The sequence below is a fragment of the Nyctibius grandis genome, chromosome 12, assembly GCF_013368605.1.
Source record: "Nyctibius grandis isolate bNycGra1 chromosome 12, bNycGra1.pri, whole genome shotgun sequence".
Classification (NCBI taxonomy): Eukaryota; Metazoa; Chordata; class Aves; order Nyctibiiformes; family Nyctibiidae; genus Nyctibius; species Nyctibius grandis.
Window position 1 is genome coordinate 22,311,767 of NC_090669.1, and position 25,666 is coordinate 22,337,432.

General features: G+C 68.2%; 5 protein-coding genes across 6 annotated transcripts; 4 read left to right on the plus strand and 1 right to left on the minus strand.

Moving 5' to 3' along the window:
* Positions 1-1,011: 1,011 nt before the first annotated feature.
* On the plus strand, positions 1,012-3,123 carry HAS3 (hyaluronan synthase 3). The gene is made up of 3 exons (XM_068411464.1): positions 1,012-1,632; positions 2,012-2,113; positions 2,200-3,123. The coding sequence occupies exons 1-3, from the start codon at positions 1,012-1,014 to the stop codon at positions 3,121-3,123; spliced, it is 1,647 nt and encodes a 548-aa protein (XP_068267565.1).
* A 699-nt stretch (positions 3,124-3,822) lies between these two features.
* On the minus strand, positions 3,823-5,365 carry CHTF8 (chromosome transmission fidelity factor 8). The gene is made up of 4 exons (XM_068411512.1): positions 5,292-5,365; positions 4,953-4,985; positions 4,696-4,813; positions 3,823-4,610 (listed from the first exon to the last, which is right to left on the minus strand). Exons 2-4 carry the CDS (start codon positions 4,973-4,975, stop codon positions 4,398-4,400), a joined length of 354 nt encoding a protein of 117 aa, XP_068267613.1. The 5' UTR covers positions 4,976-4,985; positions 5,292-5,365; the 3' UTR covers positions 3,823-4,397.
* A 43-nt stretch (positions 5,366-5,408) lies between these two features.
* On the plus strand, positions 5,409-11,042 carry UTP4 (UTP4 small subunit processome component). Its single transcript, XM_068411636.1, has 16 exons — positions 5,409-5,604; positions 5,831-6,022; positions 6,120-6,204; positions 6,321-6,410; positions 6,509-6,717; positions 6,866-7,037; positions 7,118-7,209; positions 7,538-7,634; positions 8,003-8,067; positions 8,170-8,292; positions 8,405-8,564; positions 8,844-8,950; positions 9,130-9,225; positions 9,394-9,579; positions 9,701-9,811; positions 10,843-11,042. Exons 1-16 carry the CDS (start codon positions 5,446-5,448, stop codon positions 10,957-10,959), a joined length of 2,061 nt encoding a protein of 686 aa, XP_068267737.1. The 5' UTR covers positions 5,409-5,445; the 3' UTR covers positions 10,960-11,042.
* Positions 11,043-12,414: 1,372 nt separating this feature from the next.
* SNTB2 (syntrophin beta 2) lies at positions 12,415-18,803 on the plus strand. Of its 2 annotated transcripts, XM_068411642.1 has the most exons (7): positions 12,415-12,878; positions 16,039-16,249; positions 16,489-16,699; positions 17,045-17,187; positions 17,361-17,557; positions 17,696-17,877; positions 18,054-18,803. In XM_068411642.1, exons 1-7 carry the CDS (start codon positions 12,446-12,448, stop codon positions 18,144-18,146), a joined length of 1,470 nt encoding a protein of 489 aa, XP_068267743.1. In that variant the 5' UTR covers positions 12,415-12,445; the 3' UTR covers positions 18,147-18,803. The 2 variants fall into 2 exon arrangements, with proteins under 2 accessions (XP_068267743.1, XP_068267742.1); XM_068411641.1 differs by lacking the exon at positions 17,696-17,877 and having other exon boundaries at positions 12,425-12,878.
* Positions 18,804-21,964: 3,161 nt separating this feature from the next.
* VPS4A (vacuolar protein sorting 4 homolog A) lies at positions 21,965-25,634 on the plus strand. The gene is made up of 11 exons (XM_068411639.1): positions 21,965-22,055; positions 22,627-22,738; positions 22,852-22,999; positions 23,106-23,167; positions 23,380-23,499; positions 23,669-23,825; positions 24,061-24,209; positions 24,321-24,402; positions 24,494-24,713; positions 24,810-24,950; positions 25,216-25,634. Exons 1-11 carry the CDS (start codon positions 22,035-22,037, stop codon positions 25,315-25,317), a joined length of 1,314 nt encoding a protein of 437 aa, XP_068267740.1. The 5' UTR covers positions 21,965-22,034; the 3' UTR covers positions 25,318-25,634.
* The last annotated feature ends 32 nt before the right edge of the window (positions 25,635-25,666 follow it).

The window sequence follows — 25,666 nt, forward strand, 5'->3', positions numbered from 1 at the left end:
GCGGGCGGAGCCGGGCGGTGCCGGTGCCGGCGCCGGTGCCGGGGGTGGTGGTGGCGGTGCCGGCGGTGCCGGTGCCGGGCGGGGCCCCCGCGGGCTGCGGGCGGTGCCGGCCCCGCCGCGGTATAAAGGGGCTGCGCGGGCCCGGCCGGGCGCACAGCGGCGGCGGCGGCGGCTGCCGGGGCGAGCGGCGGCACCGGCAGCGCCACGGTGAGTCCCGGTCCCGGTCCCGGTCCCGGTCCCGGTCCCGGTCCCGGTCCCGGTCCCGGTCCCGCGGCGCTGCGGGACCGGCCGCAGCGGGAGCGCGGAGCCGGTACCGGGGGCTGCGGGACCGAGGGGGGGTCGGGTCGGGTCTGGGTGGGGCGGGGGCTGCCCGGGAGCCGCTGCCGGTAGCACGGGGGGGTCCCTGGGGCTGGCTCTGCCCGCGGCTCCGCGCCCCCCCCGAGGGTTCCTGCGCCCCCTACCCGCCTGCCCCCCCCACCCCGCACCCCCTCACCCTGCCCTGCCCGCCCCATGCCCCCCGGCCGAGCCCCCCCGTGCCCCCCTGTGCCCCCCCGCAGTCCCCGCTGCCCTTCCCGGGTCCCCGTCCCACGGCGGGGTGGGGGTCCGGGTGCTGCTGCCCCCGCTGCCGGGGCCGGGGTGGCCGGGGGTCGGGGTGGCCGTGCCCAGGTAGAGCCTCCCCCTCGGGGCCACCCTGGGGCCGGGTCCCCGATGTCCCCGTGCCCTTCCCTGTCCTCCAGCCCGGCTGTCACCGGGGGCCCCGGGAGCAGCCGCGTCCTTGCTGGGCTCTCGGGGCTGTGGGTGCCAGCACCCTGTGCGGTGGGATGCTCGGGACCCCCCCACCTCGCCCGGCCCCACAGAGGCACTGGGAAGGTCTCACCCCCAAACTGGTGACCAGTGAGGGACAGGGTGGCCCTGGGGCAGCACACAAGCGGGATCCCCCGCTTGCCCCTTCTGGGGGGTCCTGCCACTGTCCCCTTGGCCCTGCCATGACGCTGCCCGGTGCCCCCCCAGATGCCAGTGAGCCTCTCCACGGCCCTGCGCGTCGTCGGGACCAGCCTCTTCGCCTTGGCGGTGCTGGGGGGCATCCTGGCCGCCTACGTCACGGGGTACCAGTTCATCCACACCGAGAAGCACTACCTCTCCTTCGGGCTCTACGGGGCCATCCTGGGGCTGCACCTCTTCATCCAGAGCCTCTTCGCCTTCCTGGAGCACCGGCGCATGCGGGGCGAGGGGCGGCCGGTGCGGCTGGGGCCCTCGGTGGCCCTCTGCATCGCCGCCTACCAGGAGGATCCCGACTACCTGAAGAAGTGCCTGCGCTCCGTCAAGCGCATCGCCTTCCCCGACCTCAAAGTGGTGATGGTGGTGGACGGGAACGGCCCCGACGACACCTACATGCTGGACATCTTCCACGACGTGATGGGCTCCGAGCGCGCGGGCAGCTACGTCTGGAGGAGCAACTTCCACGCGCGGGGCGAGGGGGAGACGGAGGCCGGGCTGCGGGAAGGGCTGGCCCGCGTCCAGGCGCTGGTGCGGGGCACCACCTACTCCTGCATCCTCCAGAAGTGGGGCGGGAAGCGGGAGGTGATGTACACGGCCTTCCGGGCGCTCGGAGACTCCGTGGACTACGTCCAGGTGGATGCACGGGCCGAGCGGGCAGGGGGGGATGCGGGCAGCGCACCGCTGGGTCCCACATCGCCGCCTCGGCGCGGGCAGGACGCGCCCCGGGCTGGTGTCACCCCGTGGGACGCCGTGTCGTGGTGCGGGGTGCCAAGCCCCGACGCGTGGGTGAGGGGTGGTGGCCGGGGCAAGTCCCACCGCGGGGCTGGGTGGCCCGGGGCAACGGTGGTCCGGGCACCGCGGGGCGCTCCGCTCCCTGCCACCGCCTGCCGGTCTCCAGGGCTCTGCCTCGTCTCGCCGGCCGCGGCTCGGGCTTGCCCGGCTGCGGGCTGGGCTGTCTGCCGGGCGCGCGTGGGCGGCGGGAGCGGGGCTCGACGTTCCCTCTGCCCCCCAGGTGTGTGACTCAGACACGGTGCTGGACCCCGCCTGCACCGCCGAGATGCTCCGCATCCTCGAGGCCGACCCCCGCGTCGGCGGCGTCGGCGGCGACGTCCAGGTAACCCCAGCCACGAGGGTGGGCACCCCGGAGGGTGTGTGGGGGCGTTACAGCGGCGCCGGGGCTGACACCCATCCCCTCCCCAGATCCTGAACAAGTACGACTCGTGGATCTCCTTCCTGAGCAGCGTGCGGTACTGGATGGCCTTCAACGTGGAGCGCGCCTGCCAGTCCTACTTCGGGTGCGTGCAGTGCATCAGCGGGCCCCTGGGCATGTACCGCAACGCCCTGCTGCAGCACTTCCTCGAGGACTGGTACCACCAGACCTTCCTGGGCAGCAAGTGCAGCTTCGGCGACGACCGGCACCTCACCAACCGCGTGCTCAGCCTGGGCTACCGCACCAAGTACACGGCTCGCTCCAAGTGCCTGACGGAGACGCCCACCCGCTACCTGCGCTGGCTCAACCAGCAGACCCGCTGGAGCAAGTCCTACTTCCGCGAGTGGCTCTACAACGCGCTGTGGTTCCACAAGCACCACCTCTGGATGACCTACGAGTCGGTGGTCACCGGCTTCTTCCCCTTCTTCCTCATCGCCACCGTCATCCAGCTCTTCTACCGCGGCCGCGTCTGGAACATCCTCCTCTTCCTCCTCACCGTGCAGCTCGTGGGCATCATCAAGGCCACCTACGCCTGCTTCCTGCGCGGCAACGCCGAGATGATCTTCATGTCCCTCTACGCCCTCCTCTACATGTCCAGCCTCCTGCCCGCCAAGATGTTCGCCATCGCCACCATCACCAAGTCGGGCTGGGGCACGTCGGGGCGCCGCACCGTCGTGGTGAACTTCGTGGGGCTGCTGCCGGTGTCGGTGTGGGTGGCCGTGCTGCTGGGCGGGCTGGCCTACACCGCCTACAGCCAGGACCTCTTCAGCGAGACCGAGGTGGCCTTCCTCATCTCGGGCGCCATCCTCTACGCTTGCTACTGGGTGGCCCTGCTCACCCTCTACCTGGCCATCGTCGCCCGGCGCTGCGGCAAGCGGCCGGAGCAGTGCGGGCTGGCCTTCGCCGAGGTCTGAGCACCGCAGTGCCGGGGCGAGCGCCGCCGGTGCCCCTCCTCGCCCGGCACTGAGCCATCGGGCAGCGCTGAGCGCACCCGCCGCGGCGTTTCTGCTCAAGTCTTGCTATTTTTGTTGTTGTTTTGTATTTTGTTTTTCCCTTATTTTCATTTCTCTGGACAAAGCGGGGCGAGGCCGAGCCGGGGCTGCGCGGTGCCGTGCTGGGCGCAGCCTCGGTACCGCCGGTGCGACGGCAACATCCCCCCCTGTGCCATACCGAGCACCCCGGTGCGCTGTGGAGCTGGATCCTCCACCCTTCGGTGCTTTATTTTTTTAGGGGGACTCTCACAGTTCCCCCTCTCATGGTGCTACGGCAAAACAGCCCCCCGCCACCACGCCGCACCACCTCCCCCCGGCACCGCTGGCTGGTGCTGCTGCCGCTGCCCCACGGCTCCCCCCAGCCCCTTTTCGGGGGGTCCGGCTGCCCCGGGAGGGCAGCACCTCCCTTCAGCTTTGCCAAAGAGCCGAGGGGGACGCCGGCACACAGAAACAAGGGACAAGGGGGGCCGTGGTGACGCTCCGGCCAAGCCACGGCCCCCAGACGGTCAGAATTCACCCGTCCGTCTCCCCTGGCCCCTTTTGGGCTTAAAAACCTTTCTACAAGTGAGCATTTAGATGTTTTTTTTCTGTTTTTATTTAATACAAGGTTTTTTTAGACGACTTTTGTAGCTCTTTGGTATTCATACTGATTGCTGATTGTTTGTAAATCTATTTATTTTTTAACCTGCGGGCTTGTAATATGAAAAAAAACACAAGTCTGTTTTTTTATATCCCGATGGATTTGTCAAAATAAAGACTTGCACAGAGAAAGTGTGTGGGGAAGAGGGCAGGGTGCCCCTGCCCTGATGCTGTGGGGTGGGAATCAAGGGATTGGCTGTTGCCTTTTAGAGGGGGACACGGAGCAGCAGGGAGAACAATCCATGTGCTGGCACCAGTGTGGGGTACCCTGGACAGGCAGAGCTGGCAGCGCAGGGGGAATGCCTGAGTCTGGGCAGAGGGCAGCCCCCAGGGAGGGCAGCTGGTTTGTGCCCCAGAGCTTGGCAGCTCCCAAATGGAGTCATTACAGGAGGGATGAGCCCTGGGAAGGGCTCTGGGTGGCCAGGCACGGGACCCAGCACCCCACGCTGGCCCCAGAGCCCTTGGGCTGGGCTAGGGCTGAGGCCAGGGCTGGCCCTGGATCTCCCTGAGCCCCACCACAGTGCCCGGGGCTGCCTGGCAGCAGAGCTCACGGCCGCTCACACCTTCTTGGGCACGTTGGTGATGATGGGCTTGGGGCGGGTTTTGAAGAGGAGCTTGGTTTTGATGAGGGCAGTGACGGTGTAGTGGGTGTGTGGCTGCGCGGGGCCGGGCTCACCGGCTCCCTGCTTCACCAGGACGGCGAAGGGCTTCTCCAGCGGCACCACCTTCCCGTAGAGGATGTGGTGGCCCACGATGAGCACGGGGACGCCCTGGAGAGAGAAGGGAGAGGCGGGGGTGAGGGCAGGCAAGGCCCCGGCTGCGGGGCAGTCCCGGCGCGGCGGTGGGCTGCCTCACCTGGCGGGTGTAGTGGAGGTCTCCCAGGACGCTCCCCCCCAGCCCGCCGCTCTGCCGGGGCTCCACCTCGCCCTGCAGCTCCACCAGCACCCACTGCGCCAGGCCCCCAGCGCCGCCGCTGCGGGAGAGAGAGAGGGGGCTTCACCCGCACCCCGCCCGGGGCCACGGGCGCTGCCGGGGGGCAGGATCGGGGCCACGGGCGCTGCCGGGGGGCAGGATCGGGCCCTCCCGGGGTGCGCAGCCCGCCCCGGCCTCACCTGGAGATGACGATCTGCACCATGCTCCGGGCCCTGCGGAGCACCGGCGGGGACACGGTCAGCGCGGGGGGACGGGGCAGCCCCCGCTCCCCCCGGGACACCCCTGCCCGGCCCTTGCAGCTGCCCCCGGGCCCCACAGACCCCCACACCCACCCCGAGCCCCGCAGCCCCCCCCCGGGCCGCCGCCGCGGTTGCGCGGGGCGCTGGTGCCCTCCAGCGGCCCCGGTGCTGCGGGATCGGGCCCGGCCGGGCCGCTCTGCGGGCTGGGCCCCTCCGGCCTCTGGATCCCGGCCCAGCCCCGCGCCCCCGGCCTTCACCCCCCGCGCCCCGCTCCCGCACCCCCGGCCACGCCGGCGCCGTCTCCCGGTAGCGCCCGAATCTCCCGCCGCGCCGCGCTCCTGCTTCCGCTTCCGGTCGCGCCTCCTCTGGGTCACTTCCGGTTCCGGTGCGCCGGGCGCACGTGGGGGCGGAGCGGGCCCGGTGCCGGTGCGGGATGGGGGAGTTCGAGGTGCACCGGGTGCGGTTCTTCGGGCTGGTGCCGGCCGGCGTGCGCTGCCTGGCCTGCCCGCCCCGCGGCGGCCGCCTCGCCCTGGCCCGCACCGACGGCGCTGTCGAGATCTACAACTTCGCCGCCAACTACTTCCAGGAGAAGGTGAGGAGCCGTACCGGGCCTTACCGGCCTGTACTGAGCCGTGCCGGGCCTTACCGGGCCGTGCTACGTTGTACCGAGCCGTACCGGGCCTTACCGGGCTGGGCTGGCCCTTACCGAGCCGGACCTTACCGAGCTGTACCGGGCCTTCCTGGGCTTTACCGGGCCGGGCTGTACCGAGCCGTACCAGGCCGTACCGGGCCGCGGGGTGACGGTCGCCCCTCCGCAGGTGATCCCGGGTCACGAGGCCCGCTCGGTGGAAGCGCTGTGCTGGGCGGCGGGCGAGCGGCTCTTCGGGGCCGGCCTCGGCGGGGCCATCACCGAGTACGACCTGGCCGGGCTGCGCGCAGCCCACTCCGTGGACGGCGGCGGGGGGCCCATCTGGAGCATGGCGGCCAACGGCAGCGGCACGCAGCTGGCGGTGAGTGCTCCCGGCACCGGGGGGGCTCCCAGCCCCGGAGCGGGGGCGGAGGGAGAGGGTGCTGCCGTCCCCCGGCGCTGACGCGACCCCCCGGCAGATCGGCTGCGAGGACGGCTCCGTTAAGCTCTTCCAAGTCGTGCCCGGGGGGATCCAGTTCGAGCGGAACCTGGACAGGCGGAAAGGTGAGGCCAGGAGGGCTCGGTGCCGCGGCGGCATCGTCCCGCTGTCCCGCCTGTCGGTCCCGGTGACCGAGGGGCTGCGAGTCCACGGGGTCACGTCTGGAGCTTCCCTCCCGCAGGCCGCATCCTGTGCCTCTCCTGGCACCCGTCAGACACTCACATAGCGGCCGGCTCCATCGGTGCCCTCCGCGTGTTCGACGTCTGTTCAGGTAACGCGTGTCCCCTGCCCCGGGGACCGTCTGCACCGGCCCGCCCCGTGCTCTGGGGGCATCCCCTTGCCACCCCGACCATCCTTCCCCCATCCCAGGCCAGACGGTGCAGAGGATCATGGTGAACTACCACATGCGGAAGGCGAACCGCGAGTGCGTCGTGTGGGGCATCGCCTTCCTCGCCAGCGGCGCCGTCGTCACCGCGGACTCCTTCGGGAGGGTGCAGTTCTGGGACTGGCAGCGGGGCACGCTGCAGGAGTCCCACACCGTCAGCACCTCGGCCGTCCTCTCGCTGGCCGTGTCGGAGGTAGGCGAGTCCCCCGCGTCCCCCCCCAGGCAGCGGGGGGGGCTCCCGTGGGCTGGGGAGAAGCCGCCGGTCCCTGCCTGCCTCCCGCTGCTGCCCTTCCGTCCTCCCGCTCTGCGCCCGCAAACCCCGGCCCCGTTTCTCTCGCCAGAAGGAGGACAGCATCGTCGTGGGCACCTCCACCGGGGCCACCTACCAGTTCCAGCTGCTGCCCGTGAGGATGGGCGGCCTGGAGAAGCGCTGGGTGCGGACGAAGCCCTTCCAGCACCACACGCACGACGTGCGTGCCGTGGCGCACAGCTCGACGGCGCTCATCTCCGGGGGTAGGACCGGGCGCCTCGCCGGCGGGGCTTGGCTCTCTGCCCCCCGGCACCGCTTCGGCTGAGCTCTGCTTGGCTTCCAGGCCTGGACGCCCAGCTGGTGATCCGCCCGCTGATGGAGAAGATGCAGAAGAAGGGCTACGAGGCAGCGCTCCGCAAGTTCACCTTCCCCCACGTGAGTGATGTTATGAGGTGGGGGGGGTCTCGCCTGGCGAGGCAGGCTGGCAGGGCTGGCTCTCCCTGCCCCACCGGGTCCCCTCCCTGCCCCACCAGGTCCCCTCCCTGCCCCTGACACGTCTGAAGGCTCCTGCCTTCAGTGGCTGAGGGGGTAGAAGTTGGCAAGCTCGTCTTGCTGGTCCTGCTGGGTCTCCATGGCTGGGCTCCCATCCCACGGGGCCTGGTCCTTCCCCGCCCCGGCGTCTCAGGCACCCCAGGGCGTTTCGGCTCTGGCCCAGCCCTCTCTGCCAGGCTGTGGGTTCATGTCTGCCCGTTCCTGCACGCAGCGCCGCCTCGTCTCCTGCGCCAGGAAAGCCCGGCTGCTCCTCTTCCAGTTCTCCCAGCACCTGGAGCTCTGGAGACTTGGCTCTACCAACGAGACCGGTGAGTGGCAAGGCCTGGCTCTCCGGTGCGAGCCCCATGGCCGCGCTGTGGGGTGTGGGGCATGGATGGTCCTGCTGTCTGGGCAGCAGAGGGGTGGCTTAGCCCGGGCCCCTGCCTCCCCACAGCCCTGCCTGGTGTGGTGGCCACGGCTGCGTTTCCCAGCGTGGCGTGTGCCTGGGCACGGGCTGCACAGCTGGTGCGAGGCTGCGCTCGTGCCTCCAGCGGAGCAGGGCCGAGCCATGGGGAGTTCGGCCTCGGGAGAGGCTGGGGAAGGGTCTGGGCTCTCCCTCGGGCACTGCTCTGCCAGCATCCCCTGCCTGGCAGGGCTTGTGCTGATCGATGCACCGCGGGGTTTCTTGTCGTCCCAGGAAAGGACGGCGAGGTCCTGCCCCTGCGCCGCGTGCCCGAGCACCTCGTGCAGCTCAAGAGCAAGGTAGGGCTGAGCTGGGGCTGGGGTGTGCCCTGGTGCCTGCCCCTCTCCCTGAGGGCTGGGCTGCGTGTGCCGGGGATCTCACCGGCCCCGCGGCGTCTCCAGGGTCCGGAGCACATCTACTGCAGCTGCGTCTCGCCCTGCGGCAGCTGGGTCGCCTACTCCACGGCCTCCCGCTTCCACCTCTACCGAGTGCGGTACCAGGGTGACAGCGTCAGCGTCACGAAGGTGAGGAGGGTGCTGGGGGGGGCTGTGGGGTCCCAGCATGGCCGGTGGCGCTCACGGGGAGCGAGGGCGGCAGCGGTAGGTGGCTGCCAGCGCTGCTTTCTGCCCCTTCAAGGTCCCCAAGGTCCCCAAGCTGCTGCTCCCGGCCTACCAGCTCCAGTTCTCCGCCGACTCCCGCAGCCTCTTCGTCGCCTCCGCTCGAGGCTCTGTCCACGTCCTCCAGCTGCCGGAGCCGGGGGGCTGCAAACTCCTGCACACGCTTCGGCCGCCCTCAGGTGGGGGGCTGGGGGGGAGCCGGGGGGGTGGTTGGGGTCCCTGGGCTCTGAGTCCCGCAGAGGGGTGTGCAGGGCTGAGCGTGTCCCCCCTTTCCTGCCCCGGGGCGTGGGGGTCCTTCCACCTCAGCAGCCTCTGCCCCGTGTTTGTGCCACCCTTATGGCCTGACAGCGGTGGGGGAGCAGGGCACCCAGCTGGGCAGGGTCTGGGTGTCCCCGGGTGTGGGGCTGGGGCTCCCTGCAGGCCTGAGCACCCCTTACAGCCGGAGGGTGTTTTGGCAGGGTGCCCCGAGGCCGTTTACCTGCTGGCGGCGAGCGCCGACGGGCAGTGGGTGGCCGCGGTCGGCGGGGACTGGGTGATCCACATCTACAACCTGAAATGCTTCAAGGTAGGGCTGGGCGCCACGGGGTGCTGCGGGAGGGACCCCCGCTGCCCTCCTGCCTTGGGGGGCCGGCTGAGGGTGGGCTGAGCGCGTGGGACCCCTCCCTGGAAGCCATCGCTGGGGGTGTGGGAAGGCGGGGGGGTGCCCCGGTCGCTCCCATCAGCGGCTGTCCCCCTGCCTTGCAGCACCACTGCACGGTGCCCACCTACAGCTGCGCGGTGACGGCCCTCGCCATCCACCCCCTCACCAACAACCTCGTCATTGCCTACTCAGACCAGCAGGTAGGAGCTTGCCTGGTCGCTACCCTCGTGGCCCTGGCCCCTTCCCTGCGGCTCTCACCCCCCCTCAGAGCTTTCTCACCGCAGGAGAGCTGTGGCTGGTGGGGGGGGGGGATGCCGGGGAGGCCCAGACCTCGCACGCCGTCCCACCTCCCTCTCCTGCCCCTCCAGCTGTTCGAGTTCAGCATCCCCGAGAAGCAGTACACGGCCTGGAGCCGCACGGTGCAGAGCTGCGGGCTGCACCGGGCCTGGCTGGAGAGGGACTCGCCCATCACCCACATCACCTTCAACCCCAAGAACCCCTCGCACATCCTGCTCCACGACGTCTACATGTTCTGCGTCCTCGACAAGTCCCTGGTGAGCCCGTGAGCTCAGGAGGGCTGCGTTGGTGCCCAGGGCATCCCCCCAGCTCAGCTGTCCCCATCCCCTCGGTGGTGGTCAGGGCAGCGCTGACCCATGCCGTGTGCCCCCCTCGCAGCCCTTGCCGGACGACAGTGCCCTCCTGACGAACCAGAGCACCCTGAAGCAGCTCCCAGAGACGGCCAGGCAGCGGCAGCTCCACGCCTTCAAGATCTGCAAGAAGTTCCAGGTGGGTGATGGTGTTGTTGGTGCCGAGGAGGGGGTGCTGGAGGGGTCCCCTGCGCCTGTGGCCTCGCCTGCTCGTGTGCCTGGTCGCTGCCGGTGCCGTACCAGCACCGGGCGCCCAAGCAGAATCACAGAATGGTTAAGGGTTGGAAGGGGCCTCTGGAGATCACCCAGCCCAACCCCCTGCTCAAGCAGGGTCACCCAGAGCACGTCACACAGGGTCGTGTCCAGGCAGGTTTTGAATATCTCCAGAGAAGGAGACTCCCCCCCTCCCTGGGCAGCCTGTGCCAGGGCTCTGCCACCCTCACAGTAAAGAAGTTCCTCCTCATATTCAGATGGAACTTCCCGTGTCTCAGCTTGTGCCCGTTGCCCCTTGTCCTGTCACTGGGCACCACTGAGAAGAGTCTGGTCCCCTCCTCTTGACACCCACCCCTAAGGTATTTGTAAGTGTTGATAAGATCCCCCTCAGTCTGCTCTTCTCCAGCTGAACAGCCCCAGCTCCCTCAGCCTCTCCTCACAAGAGAGATGCTCCAGCCCTCTGACCATCTTTGTAGCCCTTCGCTGGACTCTCTCCAGTAACTCCTTATCTTTCTTGAACTGGGGGGCCCAGAACTGCACACAGTTACTCCAGGTGTGGCCTCACCAGGGCCGTGTAGAGGGGCAGAAGAACCTCCCTTGACCTGCTGCCCACACTCTTCCTCACGCACCCCAGGACACCATTGGCCTTCCTGGCCCCAAGGGCACATTGTTGGCTCATGGGGAGCTTGTTGTCCCCCAGAACACCCAGGTCCTTCTCTCAGAGCTGCTCTCCAGTAGATCAGTCCCCAACCTGTACCGGTGCGTGGGGTTATTCCTCCCAAGGTGCAGGGCCCTACACTTGCTCTACTCTAAGCGGCAGAGCAGAGCTCGATCTTGGTCCCCGTCACGGTGCAGCCACTTGCTGTGACCTCATGGGCTCTGATCACCCCAGAGCGCAGCCCCCAGGCCGTGCCCCTGGTCGTGGCCGCTCTCACCACCCCCCCCCCTGCCCCACAGCCCCTGCTCTTCGCGGACCTGCTGGACGAGAACTGCCTGGTGATGGTGGAGCGGCCCATCATGGACGTCAAGACCCAGCTGCCCCTGCCCGTCCAACAGAAGAAATTCGGCACCTGAGAGCAGAACGAGCCGCTCCAGCCACGGGAACCGCCGGTGCTGCTTCCCCGGGGTGCTGTAGGAATAAACCCCGCTGTTGTGTAGGGCTGCGGGCTCGGGGCTCGTCCTTGCCCTGCGGGGCTCCCTGGGGTCGGAGCTGCGGGTCAGGTTGACGCAGACCTGAGCATGAGGATGCTGACGCCTTGTAGGGCTCCCCTGCCCATGCCAGTCCTCCTCCCGGCGCTGTGGGGACAAGGTGACACCCCGGATCTCCTGCCTTGTGGCTGGATCTCCCAAATCTCCTGCCTTCTGGCTGGATCTCCTGCCTTATGGTTGGATCTCCTCGATCTCCTGCCTTATGGTTGGATCTCCCAGATCTCCTGCCTTCTGGCTGCCTGCTCTGCTCAGCAGTATCAGGTCCCAGCGTTGGCTTCTCTCTCACCGTCCCACCCAGCAGCCGGGTGGGTTGGCGAGCGCTGGGGCACTGCCCTGGGGTTAAGGAACTTCCATCCTTGAGTGAGCTGGGCTCCAGCCAGACAGTGATTTGCTGGTGCTCAGCACCCTTATAGGACCACAGACTCGTTTTGGTCAGGAGGGACCTTTAAAATCATCGAGTCCAACCGTTAACCCAGCCCTGCCAAGGCCACCACTAGCCCATGTCCCTCAGCACCACATCTACATGGTTTTTAGCTCCCTCCAGGGATGGGGACTCCACCACTGCCCTGGGCAACATGTGCCAGCGCTTGACAACCCTTTTGGTGAAGAAATTGTCCCTGATCTCCAACCTAAACCTGCCCTGGTGCAACTTGAGGCCGTTTCCTCTCGTCCCATCACTTGTTACTTGGGAGAAGAGACCGACCCCCACCTCGCTACACCCTCCTTTCAGGCAGTTGTAGAGAGCGAGAAGGTCTCCCCTCAGCCTCCTTTTCTCCAGGCTAAACCCCCCCAGGTCCCTCAGTAGCTCCTCAGAAGTTCTCCAGACCCTTCCCCAGCCCCGTTGCCCTTCTCTGGACTCGCTCCAGCACCTCAAGGTCTGTCTTGGAGTGAGGGGCCCAAACCTGCCCCCAGGATTCGAGGTGCGGCCTCAGTGCGGAGTCCAGGGGGACGATCCCTGCCCTCATCCTGCTGGCCACACTAGTGCTGGTACAAGCCAGGATGCTGGTGGCCTTCTTGGGGAAAAGGCCCTAGAAATAGGGCGGGGGGGAGCGTGGCTTTAAGTAGGGCCCGGGGAAATGGCGAGCGGGGCGTGAAATAAAGCGCGGGGCGCGAAAGAGAGCGCGGGGCGGGTCTTCCTCCCCCCTCCCTCCGGTGCGACCAATCGCAGCAGCGGCGGCGTCGCCGCCGCTGCTGCGATTGGTCGCATCGGAGGGAGGGGTGGAGCGTCCCAGCCCCGCCTCCTCTCTTACGCAGAGCCTATCGCAGCGCGCCATGCGGGCGGGGGGCGTGGCCAACGCTGTTCCGAAGCCCCGCCCACTCCTCCCGGTTCTCGGTAGCGGCGGCGGCTGCAATGGCCGTGTGGACCCGGGCTTGTAAAACGGGCTTGTTAGAGTTGTTGTTACGGGATCGTTGGGTCCGGGTAGGAGCGGAACTGAACGGGGAGACGTTGAGTTTAACGGCGGAACCGGGTGGAGGAGAAACGGCAGCGGTGAACGGCGTGGTTAACGGCAACGGGGAGGCGGCGGCGGCGACCGGTTGCGTGCGGAGGGTGCGGGTGGTGAAAGCGGAGGCGGGAGGACTCGGGATCAGCATCAAAGGAGGTCGGGAGAATCGGATGCCGGTGCTTATCTCGCGGATATTCCCGGGGTTGGCGGCGGAACGGAGCGGAGCTCTCCGGTTAGGCGACGCCATCCTCGCCGTTAACGGTGTCGATCTCCGCGATGCCACCCACGATCAAGCCGTTCAAGCGCTGAAGAGAGCCGGGAGGGAAGTCATCCTCGAAGGTACCGGCTAACCCCCCCTCCCCGCCCTCCGCCGTCCCCGGTACCGGCCCCCGGTGCTCCCTCCTCCCCCGGGTGCCCTCTCCGCCCCATTACTGGGTCCCCCACCCTGCCGCTGTCACCGGGCTCACTGACCCCCCCTTGGGCTCCTTTTCCCGTTGCGGGAACCCACTCCCCCCACCACACCCCGGTCACGGTAGGTGTCCCCCCTCCAAAACCGGTGCTGGGTCCCGGCGTATCCCCGCCTGGCCCGGGGACAGGGGCGGGGTGTCCCCTCCGTGCCCGGGGTGCTCCTGCTTATGACAGGACGGGGACCGCTCCCAGCTGGGGACAAGGACGGGCCATCCGTGCTGACCATGACCCCCCCGGGGCAGAGCTGGGGTCCCCTGGCTGCGGCGTCCCCCCGGGACACGGCGTCCCCCGTCTTTGGGGACGGAGCCCCCGGGTGGGTGTTTGTGCCCCCCGAGTCCCCGGGGAGGGCTGTGGCTCCCCAGCGGGTGGCTTTGGGGTCTGCCCGTGTCCCCCTGGGCCCCGTCCCTGCGGCTGCAGGGCTGGCCCTGACGGAGCCACCGGCTCCTGCCCGACCTGTTCCCGCAGCCCGACAAGCTCGGGCAGGACCCGCCTGGCCCGGTGGCGCGGGGCTCGTGCCACGGGGCGCCGGGCAGCCGGGGGGACACGAGCCCCTCGTGCCAGGGCATGGCCCACACAGGTCATGGTGCCACACGCACCGTCCTGGCAAGGCCGTCTGTCCGCTGGTGCGCGGTGCCCGGCGGGCGCTGGGCTTGGTTGCCTGTGCCCGGCTGGGCTGACCCCGGTGACAGGCACTCCCGCTCGCCCGGCTGGCACGCTGCACCGGCACGAGGGCGGGCAGGTGGGCTCCTGGCACGGCCACACCCGGCACGGGGTGGCTCGGGCATGGCCGGGGCACCGCGGGGGCCGAGGTGGAGCGGTGGCGTTGGGCTGGGCCGCCCGCGGAGGCAGTGACAGCCCACTGGGGCAGCTCGTCCGACGGCTGTGGCTGCCCGGCCCGGCAGGACCCGCCGGCATCGCTGGGCCCTGGCGAGGAGCTGGGGCAGGGGCTGCACCGTCCCCCTCGGCAGCCCCCGGAGGTGCCACGGCCCCGGCAGACCGGGCTCACCGGTGGGTGCCGGGGCTGGTGGCGGAGCGCGGGAGCACCAGCCCTGCGCTGGCACCCTGCTGGGGGACCCTTGCCCCGGCGCTGGGGCTGGCTGCGGGGACCCGTGCCGGGCACCTTCCTCCCGGGGTGCCCGCGGGCCCACGGCACACTGGGGGCAGGGAGCCCTTCCGCCTCGGCAGGGAGCTGCGGCCGGCGGGCGCACCGTGGGCCCGGCACCCGGCAAGGGGGAAGGATGGTTGCGAGAGCCGACGACGTGCAAGCGTGGGGAAGCTGCTTTGGTGTTTCCCCTCCGGGTGCCGGTGGCAGGAGGGGCTCGGCCCTGAGGACAGACCGATGCCATCCGGGTGGTGCATGGGGGCTCGGCCCCGGCGAGGCCGGTGCTAGCGCCGCGCAGCCGGAGCAGCCACCTTCCTGCCGTGGGTTGGGTGATGGGTGAAGGGGGCGGCTGGGTTTCCTTTGCGGTGAGCACGTAGGTGGGGCGGCAGCGGCTGTGCCGGGGTGGCTGTGCCGGGGTGGCTGTGCCAGGGTGGCTGTGCCGGGGTGGCTGTGCTGGGGTGGCTGTGCCAGGGTGGCTGTGCACCAGCCGCTGGCTCACCAGCCGCAGAAGGGGTGGTTGCAGGTGCCGCCGACCTGGTGCCAGCTTTACAGCCGCTGGCACTCGGTGCTCCTGCCTGTGCCATGGATGCCGCCCCCGGGAGCAGGGAGCTGGGTCTGGCACCGTGCCCACTGGCAGGCACAGTCCCGTGTACCTGCTCGGTGCTGGGGCACGCTGGCCACAGTGGCCAAGCTGGTGCAGCCGCCGCCAAGAGCCACCAGCGTGGCCGTGGCCCTGCTGAGCCCACGCTCCTCTGGCAGCGCCCGGCACGGTGCTGAGGCACTGCCGGCTGCCCAGGGTGGCCTCTCGGCGAGCCTGACCTTTGGGGACATGGTGGCCGTGCCCTGCACTGGCACCGCGGGCTGGAGCCCTGCCGGGGGCTGGCTGGAGGGCGCCGGGCTCGCGGGGCAGCTGCCCACATCTGGCAAACATCTGCCGCGCGGCCCCGCGGCGCTGCCCCGGGATTAGGGGTGCGCGGGGCGGGCGGTAATCCCGGGATCAGCGCGGCGGGAGGCTAATATTAACTCGTGTGCCGCCCGCTGCAAGGACGAGGCCCCGCGGCACCACATCCGAGCTCCGTTTCGGGGCAGATGAGGGTTTATTTGCTGTTTTGGGTTGGTTTCTCGCTCCCCGCGGCCCCGGGGGTGCGGACGCTGCTGTTCCCGGCACGTTCCCCCTTCGGAGCCGGGCTGCGGGTGGCTCTTGCCGGCCCGGCGGCCTTGGACCCGCTCTGGCAGGCGGCTCCGGTGACGCTCCCTGACATCTGGAAGGCGTTGGCTTCCCCGAGCGTGGCCGCTGGCACCGGTGAGCCCACGGCAGCACCGTGAGCCGGGCTCCCCGGCCCCTGCCCGCCCTGGCTGCGGTTGGGGTGGGCTCCGCGGTGCTGGCACCTCGCCGGGGCTCTGCTTTGGCTGCGCTGGGCTCGGGAGCCGGTGGCTCCTTCCTTCCTCCCTGGCCTGGAGAGGAGGCCGGGATGTCCTGGCTGCAAACCCTCCTCCTCCTCGTCCTGCCGGGAGCGGAGGCGGCTGCTGGCAGAGCGAGCGGTGGCGTGGGGTCAGGCTGCCGTCGGCGCTGGGGCCTCGGCGGGTGCCGTCCTGGCAGTGCGGCGGCCAGGGCGGCTCAGGATGGGCTGCAGCCTGACCTCCCGCCCGGCCCCATTGTGCTGCGCCGCCTTCCCTTCCCTTTCCTGACGCCGGCAGCCGGGATGAGCCGCCAGCAACTGTCCCCTGCTCAGGACACCTCCGTCCAGGGCAGGGTGGGACCCTCCGGGGTGTCCCCAGGGCTCTGCCGCACCCCCGGGCAGGAAGGCGTGCTGGGGGGGGGGGGACACAGGACCCCCTGCCACAGTCAGAGCATCCCCGAGGTGCGGGGCTGTGGCTCAGGGGTGCAGGACCCCGGCCCTGACGTGTCCCCCCCCTGCTCCCCCCCAGTGAAGTTCATGCGGGAGGTGACCCCCTACATCAAGAAGCCGTCGCTGGTGTCGGACCTGCCGTGGGAGGGGGCCGCCCCGCAGTCACCCAGCCTCAGCGGCAGCGAGGACTCGGGCTCCCCCCAGCACCAGGGCCCCCGCGACCGCAAGGTGATCCCCCTCAAGATGTGCTTCGCCGCCAGGAACCTCAGCATGCCCGACCTGGAGAACCGGTGAGCGCGGGGGCTGCCCGAGCCCCCCGGGGCGCCTGGCAGCCTCCCTGCCCATGAAAGGGGGTCCTGCACCCCCACCCCAGCTTTGCCTGCTGGCAGGGCTGGTACCAGACTGCACTGGCGGCTCCCCGGCACAGCCAGAGCCCCAAACCAGTGTGGCCAGTTTGCCAGGCTGGGCAGGGGCACGCCGAGGCGGGTGCCGCCGTCCCCGTGCCACCCAGCGCCGCGTCCCCTCGCAGGCTGATCGAGCTGCACTCGCCGGACAGCAGGAACACGCTGATCCTGCGCTGCAAGGACACGGCCACGGCCCACGCCTGGTTCACGGCCCTGCACGCCAACATCGCCGCCCTGCTCCCGCAGGTGCTGGCTGAGCTCAACGCCGCGCTGGGCACCGGCGGCGCCGCGGCCGGCGGCAGGGAGGTGAAGCACATCGCCTGGCTGGCCGAGCAGGTACGTGCCACCGCGGCTGTGCCCGAGGTGCTGCTCTGCCTGGGACAGAACGCCAGTGGGGCTGTGGTTACAGCCGCGGGGCTGCTGGGGAGCCCTGGCACCGGGCTCTGCCACCCTCCCATCGCCGCAGCCGAGCCAGCGCTGCCCGTGCCCCCGGCCCCGCTCCCGCTGGCATTTCCCAGCTGGAGACACTCGTCACTCCCTCGCTCCACGTGGGCACCGCCGAGAGCCCGGCACTGCAGAGCTGCCGGCTCGGGGTCAGCCCCACCACGGGTGCCAGGAGCAGGGTGCCCGGGCAGCGGCAGGCGCTCACAGCCCCCCAGTGCCCCTCACTGTCTCTTCCAGGCGCGCCTGGACGGAGGGCGGCAGCAGTGGCGGCCGGTCCTCATGGCAGTGACGGAGAAGGACCTGCTGCTGTATGACGGCATGCCCTGGACCCGCGATGCCTGGGCCTCCCCGTGCCACAGCTACCCGCTGGTGGCCACCAGGTGGGCTGGCAGGGGGGGGTCTCTGCCCCTCTGCCGGGGACCTGCTCCCCTCGGCCGCCTCCGGCTCCTCCGTTGGGTCAGGGAGGGGGATCCAAAAATGAGCGGGGCGGCACGGTGCTGGTGCTGCCATTGTGCCCCTGACCACCCCCCCTCTGCCTGTCCCCCCACCCCAGGCTGGTCCACTCGGGCTCGGGCCGCCGCTCGCCCGCCCTGGGCTCGGAGCTCACCTTTGCCACCCGCACGGGCTCGCGCCAGGGCGTGGAGATGCACGTCTTCCGCGTGGAGACCCACCGGGACCTCTCCTGCTGGACCCGCGTCCTCGTGCAGGGCTGCCACGCCGCCGCCGAGCTCATCCAGGAGGTGTCTGTGGGTGAGTGCTGGGGGACACGGGACCCCCCGTGCCCCGGGGGTCACCCCCCAGCCCTGCCGGGGCACAGCGGGAGCGGGGCAGCCGCGCTGCGGGGGTCTGGGGGTGGCAGGGGGGGCTGAGCGGTGCCGGTGCCCGCAGGCTGCTCGCTGGGGGGGCAGGGGGTGCAGCTCTCCATCCACTACGAGGGCGGCTTCACCATCAGCCGCGAGGAGCCGGGCGGCAGCGTCCTCTTCCGCTACCCCTACGAGAGGCTGAAGATGTCGGCAGACGACGGCATCAGGACCCTCTACCTGGACTTCGGGGGCCCCGAGGGGGAGCTGGTGAGGAGGGGGCAGCCGGGGGGCTCCCCCAGGGGTGCCTCCTGCTTCCCCCTGTCCTGCAGCTGCCTGGTACCGCTGGCTGGGAGCCCCAGGCCCGGCTGGGAGCCCCCCGGTGCCCCCCACGTGGGTTGGGTGCCACAGGGGGGGGGTCTGACGCCGCTCTCCATCCCCCCCAGGCGCTGGACCTGCACTCCTGCCCCAAGCCCATCGTCTTCATCCTGCACACCTTCCTCTCGGCCAAAGTGACCCGCATGGGGCTGCTGGCGTAGGCGGCCCCGGCCCCCCCCCCTAAACCAGCCGGGGAAGTGGGGGGGCCCCCCCCGCCCCTCCTGCCCCACCAGTGCCTTGCCGGGGCCGGGACTCGCCGCCCCGAGAGCCGCCGGGGCTGCGGCAGGATGGCTGCTGGGGGGGCTGAGCCTCTCCTGTGCCGTGCCGGCGGTCCTGGCCCCCCCCCAGTGCCGGGGGGCTGGGGCACAGACACCAGCTTTAACCCCCCCGGGCCCGAAGCCATCGCTGATCTCACCGCCAGTGCCTTGGAGTGGGGCGAGCCCGGCCCTGACGGCTGGGGGGACCCCGGAGCCCCCCCCCCCCGCCTGGGGTCTGCCCCAAAGGGGTCACACTGTCCCCACACGCGATGGGGCACGTGTGGGTTGATGCACTTTCGCTTTTTGTACTTTCCCTCCCCCGGGGAGGTGTGGGGGGGGGCAGCTCCTGCACCCCGGGGTGCTGGGGGGACCCCTGGGCAGGGTGGGAGTGGGACCCCCAGGGCTCCCCCCTCCCTCAGCCAAACTCCTCTGCACATTTTCTGCTTCCCACTGGGCTGCGCTGGCTGGGGGGGGGCCGGGGGGGGCACTGGACCCCGGCCCGGGGTCGTGGCTCGCACACAAGCACTACAGCCCCGGCCCCGGGCGCCGCGCGGCCCCTCTATTTTTGTATTCTTTGTAAATCGCTATTTATATCAGATCTTGCCTTTTCCAGGGTCTCCGAGTCTCTCTGGGGGTGCCCGGAGGGCTGTGGGTGTCATGGGATGCGTGTCAGGGTGTGTGTGTCTGCCGGGGGGCGGGGGGGGGGGCGGGGAACACAGTTAATTCCCAGTACAGCACGTGGCGAGTGGGTGGGCAGTGCTGGGCTGCCCGGTATGAGAGAGACTGGGATGTACTGGACAAGCCCTGGCATGGGGATGCTGGGGGGGTGCTGGGGTGTCTCTTGTAGTGGGGGTGGTTGGGGCAGAGGGGCCAGTTCAGCCTGGGGATGGGCGGGCTCGGGGGGCTTCACAGGTACCCACAGGTAGTGGGGTGGGGGGTGCCCACTGCCCAGGGGGCAATGCAGGTCCCGGCACACTCCGGGAGGAGCTGGCACGTGGGGCCACACACTCTGTGTGGTGTGTGTGTGTGTGGGGGTGTGCACGTGCCTGCACCCAGGGGTGCACCTGCTATGAGGGGGGGTGTACGTGGGAGGGGCTGCGTGGGGCCTCTGCGTGCGCACACACGTGTGGGGGCTTGTAGGGGTGTGCACGCGCACACACACATGTGCACGGGTGTTTACAGGTGCCGGTGCGTGTGCCCACACGTGTAGGGTGTCTGTAGGTGCCCATGTGTGCAGGGGAGCCCACATGTGTGTCCAGGTGTGCTCTCGTGCCTCGTGTGTGTGTGTGTGTGTATATATATGTATGTATGTACATCTGTATGTGTGTATATATATATATATATATATATATATATGCAGGCCCAAGATAGTTGGTTAGCATTCAAGGACTGCTTCTTCCAAGCTCAAGACCAGAGCATCCCAGCAGGTAGGAAGTCAAGAAAGGGCACCAGGAGACCTGCCTTGTCACTCCAGTCTTCAAAAAGGGCAAGAAGGAGGACCCGGCTGACTATAGACCGGTCAGCCTCACCTCCATGCCTGGAAAGGTGATGGAACAACTTGTCCTTGGTGCTGTCTCTAGGCACATCAAGGATAGGGGGATCATTAGGGGCACTCAGCATGGCTTCACCAAGGGGAAGTCATGCTCAACCAACTTGATAGCCTTTTATGAGGACGTAACCCAGTGGATAGATGATGGTAAAGCTGTGGATGTGTCTATCTCGATTTCAGTAAAGCGTTTGACACGGTCTCCCACAGCATCCTCGCAGCTAAACTGGGGAAGTGTGGTCTGGATGATCGGGTAGTGAGGTGGATTGTGAACTGGCTGAAGGAAAGAAGCCAGAGAGTGGTGGTCAGTGGGACTGAGTCCAGTTGGAGGCCTGTGTCTAGCGGAGTCCCTCAAGGGTCGGTACTGGGACCAGTGCTATTCGATATATTCATTAATGACTTGGATGAGGGAATAGAGTGCACTGTCAGCAAGTTGGCTGATGACACCAAACTGGGAGGAGTGGCTGATGCACCAGAAGGCTGCGTAGCCATTCAGAGGGACCTGGACAGGCTGGAGAGTTGGGCGGGGAGAAACTGAGGATGGAGCCAGGCTCTTCTCAGTGACCTCCACTGACAGGACAAGGGGCAATGGGTGCAAGCTGGAACACAGGAGGTTCCACAGAAATATGAGGAAAAACTTCTTCACGGTGAGGGTGACCGAACACTGGCACAGGCTGCCCAGAGAGGTTGTGGAGTCTCCTTCTCTGGAGACATTCAAAACCCGCCTGGACGCGTTCCTGTGTGACATGATCCAGGTAATCCTGCTCCAGCAGGGGGTTGGACTAGATGATCTTTCGAGGTCCCTTCCAATCCCTGACATGCTGTGATAAATGTATGTCTGTGTGTGTGTGTATGTATGTATACCCATGTTTGTATGTGTATGTCTATATATATGAAAATATGTCTGTGTGTGTATATATATGTCTATGTGTGTATATGTATATCTGTGTGTATATATATATGTATGTACATGTGTGTATATGTATGTCTGTGTGTATATAAGTATCTCTGTGTGTATATATATATATATGTATTTCTGTATGTATATGTGTGTGTATATGTATGTATGGCTGTGTGTGCATATGTGTATGTATGTCTGTGTGTATATATATGTCTATCTCTGTGTGTGTGTATGTATATGTGTCTGTCTGTGTGTATATATATGTATGCATACCTGTGTGTGTATGTGTATGTCTATATATATATATAAAAAAATATGTCTGTGTGTATATGTCTATGTGTGTATATATACATATGTATGTCTGTGTATATATATATTTGTATGTATGTGTGTGTATATGTATGTATATATATATGTCTGTCTATGTGTGTATATATACGTATGTATGTCTGTGTGTGCATATATATGCATATATCTCTGTGTATATATATATATATATATATATATATGTATGTCTGTCTGCCTCTGTGTGTGTATATATATCACAGAATCACAGAACCAATGAGGTTGGAAGAGCCCTCTGGGCTCATCGACTCCAACCATTGCCCTGACACCACCATGGCAACTAGACCAGGGCACTAAGTGCCGTGTCCAGTCTTTTCTTAAACCCCTCCAGAGATGGGGACTCCACCACCTCCCTGGCCAGCCCCTTCCAATGGCTAATGACCCTTGCTGAGAAGAAATGCTTCCTAATGGCCAACCTGACCCTCCCCTGGCCAAGCTTGAGGCTGTGTCCTCTTGTCCTAGCGCTGGTTGCCTGGGAGAAGAGGCCGACTCCCACTGCGCTACAACCTCCCTTCAGGTAGTTGTAGACTGCACTAAGGTCACCTCTGAGCCTCCTCTTCTCCAGGCTAAACACCCCCAGCTCCCTCAGCCGTTCCTCGTAGGTCAGACCCTCCAGACCCTTCCCCACCTTCGTCGCCCACCTCTGCACTCGCTCCAACACCTCAACATCTCTCTTGAAGTGCGTGTCTGTCTGTGTGTATATATGTATGTCTATCTGTGTGTATGTGTATGTCTATATATATATGTAAATATGTCTGTGTGTATATATATGTCCCTGTGTGTGCACACACGTGTGTGTCTGTACATACGTGCGCACACACACCCGCGGGGCGGGGCGAGGGGCGCGGGGGGCGTGTCCCGCCGAGGCCCCGCCCCGCGGTGCCGGCAGGGGGCGCTGCGCAGAGCCGCAGTGGCGGGCGGTCCCGCGGGCCCCGCCGCCGCCGCCGCCGCCGCCGCACCGGGCCAGGCCGCGCCAGGAGCGGCCGCACCGGGCGATGAGATGACAACGTCCACCCTGCAGGTACCGCGGGCGGGGGGCGCCGGGAGCGGGCGGCGACGGGCCCGGCCTGCGCCTCCCCCGGGACGGGCCCTGCCGGGGCCTCCTCACGCCCCGCCGGGGAGGCCTCACCGGGGCCGGTGCAGGGCCGGCCGGGGCAAGGCCTCATCCGGGGCCGGGGCCGGTGCGGGGCCGGCCGGGGGAAGGCCTCACCGGGGCCGGTGCGGGGCCGGCCGGGGGAAGGCCTCACCGGGGCCGGTGCGGGGCCGGCCGGGGGAAGGCCTCACGCCGCCCCGGTGCGGGGCCGGCCGGGGAAAGGCCTCACCCGGGGCCGGTGCGGTGGCGGCCGAGGGGGGAAGGCCTCACGCGGGGCCGATCGGGCCAGGCCTCGCTCTGCCCCGGCGCCAGGCCCCGCTGGGGCGGCCTCATCCTGCCCCGTGGCGAAGAGGCAGGAGGGCCCCGTCCTGCCGCGTCCCGGAGGCCACCCCGGTACGAGCAGGCCCGGCCCGGCCCCCGCGGGGGTGGGTAAGGGCCTCCTCCTGCTCCGGTCCCAGTGCCGCTCCCCGGCTCACGGCGCTGCGCCCTCCCCCGCCAGAAGGCCATCGACCTGGTCACCAAAGCCACCGAGGAGGACAAGGCCAAGAACTACGAGGAGGCGCTGCGGCTGTACCAGCACGCCGTGGAGTACTTCCTGCACGCCATCAAATGTGAGACGGGGCCGGTGGCCCCCCGCCACGGCCCGGGGGGCTGCGGAGGGGGCCGCGGGGGTGCTGGCTGTCACGCAGGGCCGCGGGTGACGCACGGGGGGGGGTCTCTGCAGATGAGGCTCACAGCGACAAGGCGAAGGAGAGCATCCGCGCCAAGTGCGTGCAGTACCTGGACCGGGCGGAGAAGCTGAAGGAGTACCTGCGCAGCAAGGACAGGCAGGGCAAGAAGCCGGTCAAAGAGTCCCAGAATGACAACAAGGGGTGCGTGGGGGTGCGAGGGACCCCCCCTGCCCTACGGCGCGGCTGGCAGGACCCTGCTGCCACACTGGGCCCGGCCCCTCTCCTCACCCGTGTCCCCTCTCCCCAGGAGCGACAGTGACAGCGAGGGCGAGAACCCCGAGAAGAAGAAGCTGCAGGAGCAGCTGATGGGTGAGTGGCTGCGGTGGCTGGCCGTGGGGTCACCCCCCCTCGTGAGGGGGGCTGCGGGGAGGGGGACTGCGGCCTGGGGGAGCCCCCAAACTGTGCTCGATGCTGAGGGGCAGTGGGGTTGGGGTGGCGGGGACCGGGGCTCGGGCCCCCCCGGCCCTCGAGCGCGGTGCCCGTCTCCCCGGGGCCGCGTGAGCAGAGCCGCCCCCTCGCAGGTGCCATCATGATGGAGAAGCCCAACGTGCGATGGAGCGACGTGGCCGGCCTGGAGGGGGCCAAGGAGGCCCTGAAGGAAGCCGTGATCCTGCCCATCAAGTTCCCGCACTTGTTTACCGGTGAGGGTCATGGCAGCGCCACGGCTGCCGCTCGCCCACGGAGGAGGTGCCGTGGGGCGGGTGTGTGCTGAGAGGTGACCCCGAGCTGTGGGGACACGTGTCCCTGCGGGCCCACGCGGATCCGGCCTGCGCAGGGACGGCGGAGCCGTGACGCTGGGCTCTGTCGCAGGGAAGCGCACGCCTTGGCGAGGGATCCTGCTCTTCGGGCCCCCTGGCACTGGCAAGTCCTACTTGGCCAAGGCCGTGGCCACCGAGGCCAACAACTCCACCTTCTTCTCCGTGTCGTCCTCCGACCTGATGTCCAAGTGGCTGGGAGAGAGCGAGAAGTAAGCTGGCAGCAGGGACGTGCAGGGCCTGGGAGCCACCAGCATCGGGGACCCCTGTTAGCGCAGCTGAGGGGTCCTGGGGGGGGGGCACGGGCAATCCCGAGCTGCCACGGCGCGGGGCTGGCCCTTCTCCTGGCACGGCACGCGCCTCCTCGGTGCCAGCATGGGCAGGAGGAGCCGATGGTGCTGTGGAGGGTCCCTGAGCAGGGACCCTGTCCCCTGCCCTTGTGCCCAGGCTGGTGAAGAACCTCTTTGAGCTCGCGAGGCAGCACAAGCCCTCCATCATCTTCATCGACGAGGTGGACTCGCTGTGCGGCTCCCGCAACGAGAACGAGAGCGAGGCGGCGCGGCGCATCAAGACCGAGTTCCTGGTGCAGATGCAAGGTGCAGGGGCTTCCCCGGCGGGGTCTGGGGTGGGGGGGAGAGGGCTGGGGCAGGCAGGGGCATCCTGCGGGTCCCTGGGGAGGGCTCTGATCCCACCATGTCCCCGGGCAGGTGTGGGGAACAGCAGCGACGGGATCCTGGTGCTGGGTGCCACCAACATCCCCTGGGTGCTGGACTCGGCCATCAGGAGAAGGTGAGCAGGACACGAGGGTCCCCTCCCCTGCCCCCGGAGCCACGGGGCCGTGCCCCGGCAGCGGGGGGCTCACCCCCAGCGCTGCCCGCAGGTTCGAGAAGCGCATCTACATCCCGCTGCCCGAGGAGGCGGCGCGGGCGCAGATGTTCAAGCTGCACCTGGGGAACACGCCGCATTGCCTGACCGAGGCCAACGTCCAGGAGCTGGCCCGCAAGACCGACGGCTACTCGGGGGCCGACATCAGCATCATCGTGCGGGACGCCCTCATGCAGCCCGTGCGCAAGGTGCAGTCGGCCACCCACTTCAAGAAGGTGAGCTGGGGTGGGGGGGGGGTCCGCCCCGGGGGTCCCCACGGCTGGCACTGGTGCCTCCCGCCCACGAGCGCCGTGCCCCCGGCTCTGCCGCAGGTCCGCGGCCCCTCCCGCACCAACCCCGGCACCTTCGTGGACGACCTGCTGACACCGTGCTCGCCCGGCGACCCCGGCGCCACCGCCATGACCTGGATGGAGGTGCCCAGCGACAAGCTGATGGAGCCCATCGTCTGCATGGTGAGCCCCCAGCAGGATGGGCGCCTGGCACGGCAACGCCGCGGCCCCGGCCCTGCCAGTTCCCTCTCCCTCCTCCAGCGCAGCCACCTCGCTCCGGGCCAGGGGCCTGGCAGGGCTGTGGCCTCAGGGGTGTGTGTGGCTCCTCACTCCTGGGTGCTGAGCCCCAGGGCAGGGCTGGGCGCTGAGGAAGGAGCAGGGCTCCTGGGCAGCTCCCACCCCCCCCCGTGCCCACCCTGAGCTGCCCCCCCCACGCCCTGTGTTGCAGTCGGACATGCTGCGCTCGCTGGCCACCACCCGCCCCACCGTCAACGCCGAGGATCTGCTCAAGGTGAAGAAGTTCACGGAGGACTTTGGCCAGGAAGGTTAAGGGGAGGGGGGCAGGCGTGGGGCTGGGGGCAGCCGTGCCGGCAGGGCCCCGCTGAGCCCCCCCTCGCCACGCCGGCCATGCCAAACAGGTTCCTCTTCCACCCACGCCTCGCCCCATCGCACTGCGGCACCGGTGGGGTGCGGGGAGCACGGCCCGGGGGGGCTGACACTACCTGGGGGGGCTGAGCATGGCCTGGGCCGCCGGGGGCTCCCCCCACCACACCCCACTCTTCTTCCTGCTCTTTTTTATTTTTTAAATTAATGCTGCTTTGGGTTCTGTCTTGTTTATATGAAAATAAAAACAATCCAAAAGCTTCAGCCAGTGTCTGGCCGCTCTCTGAGGCTCTGAC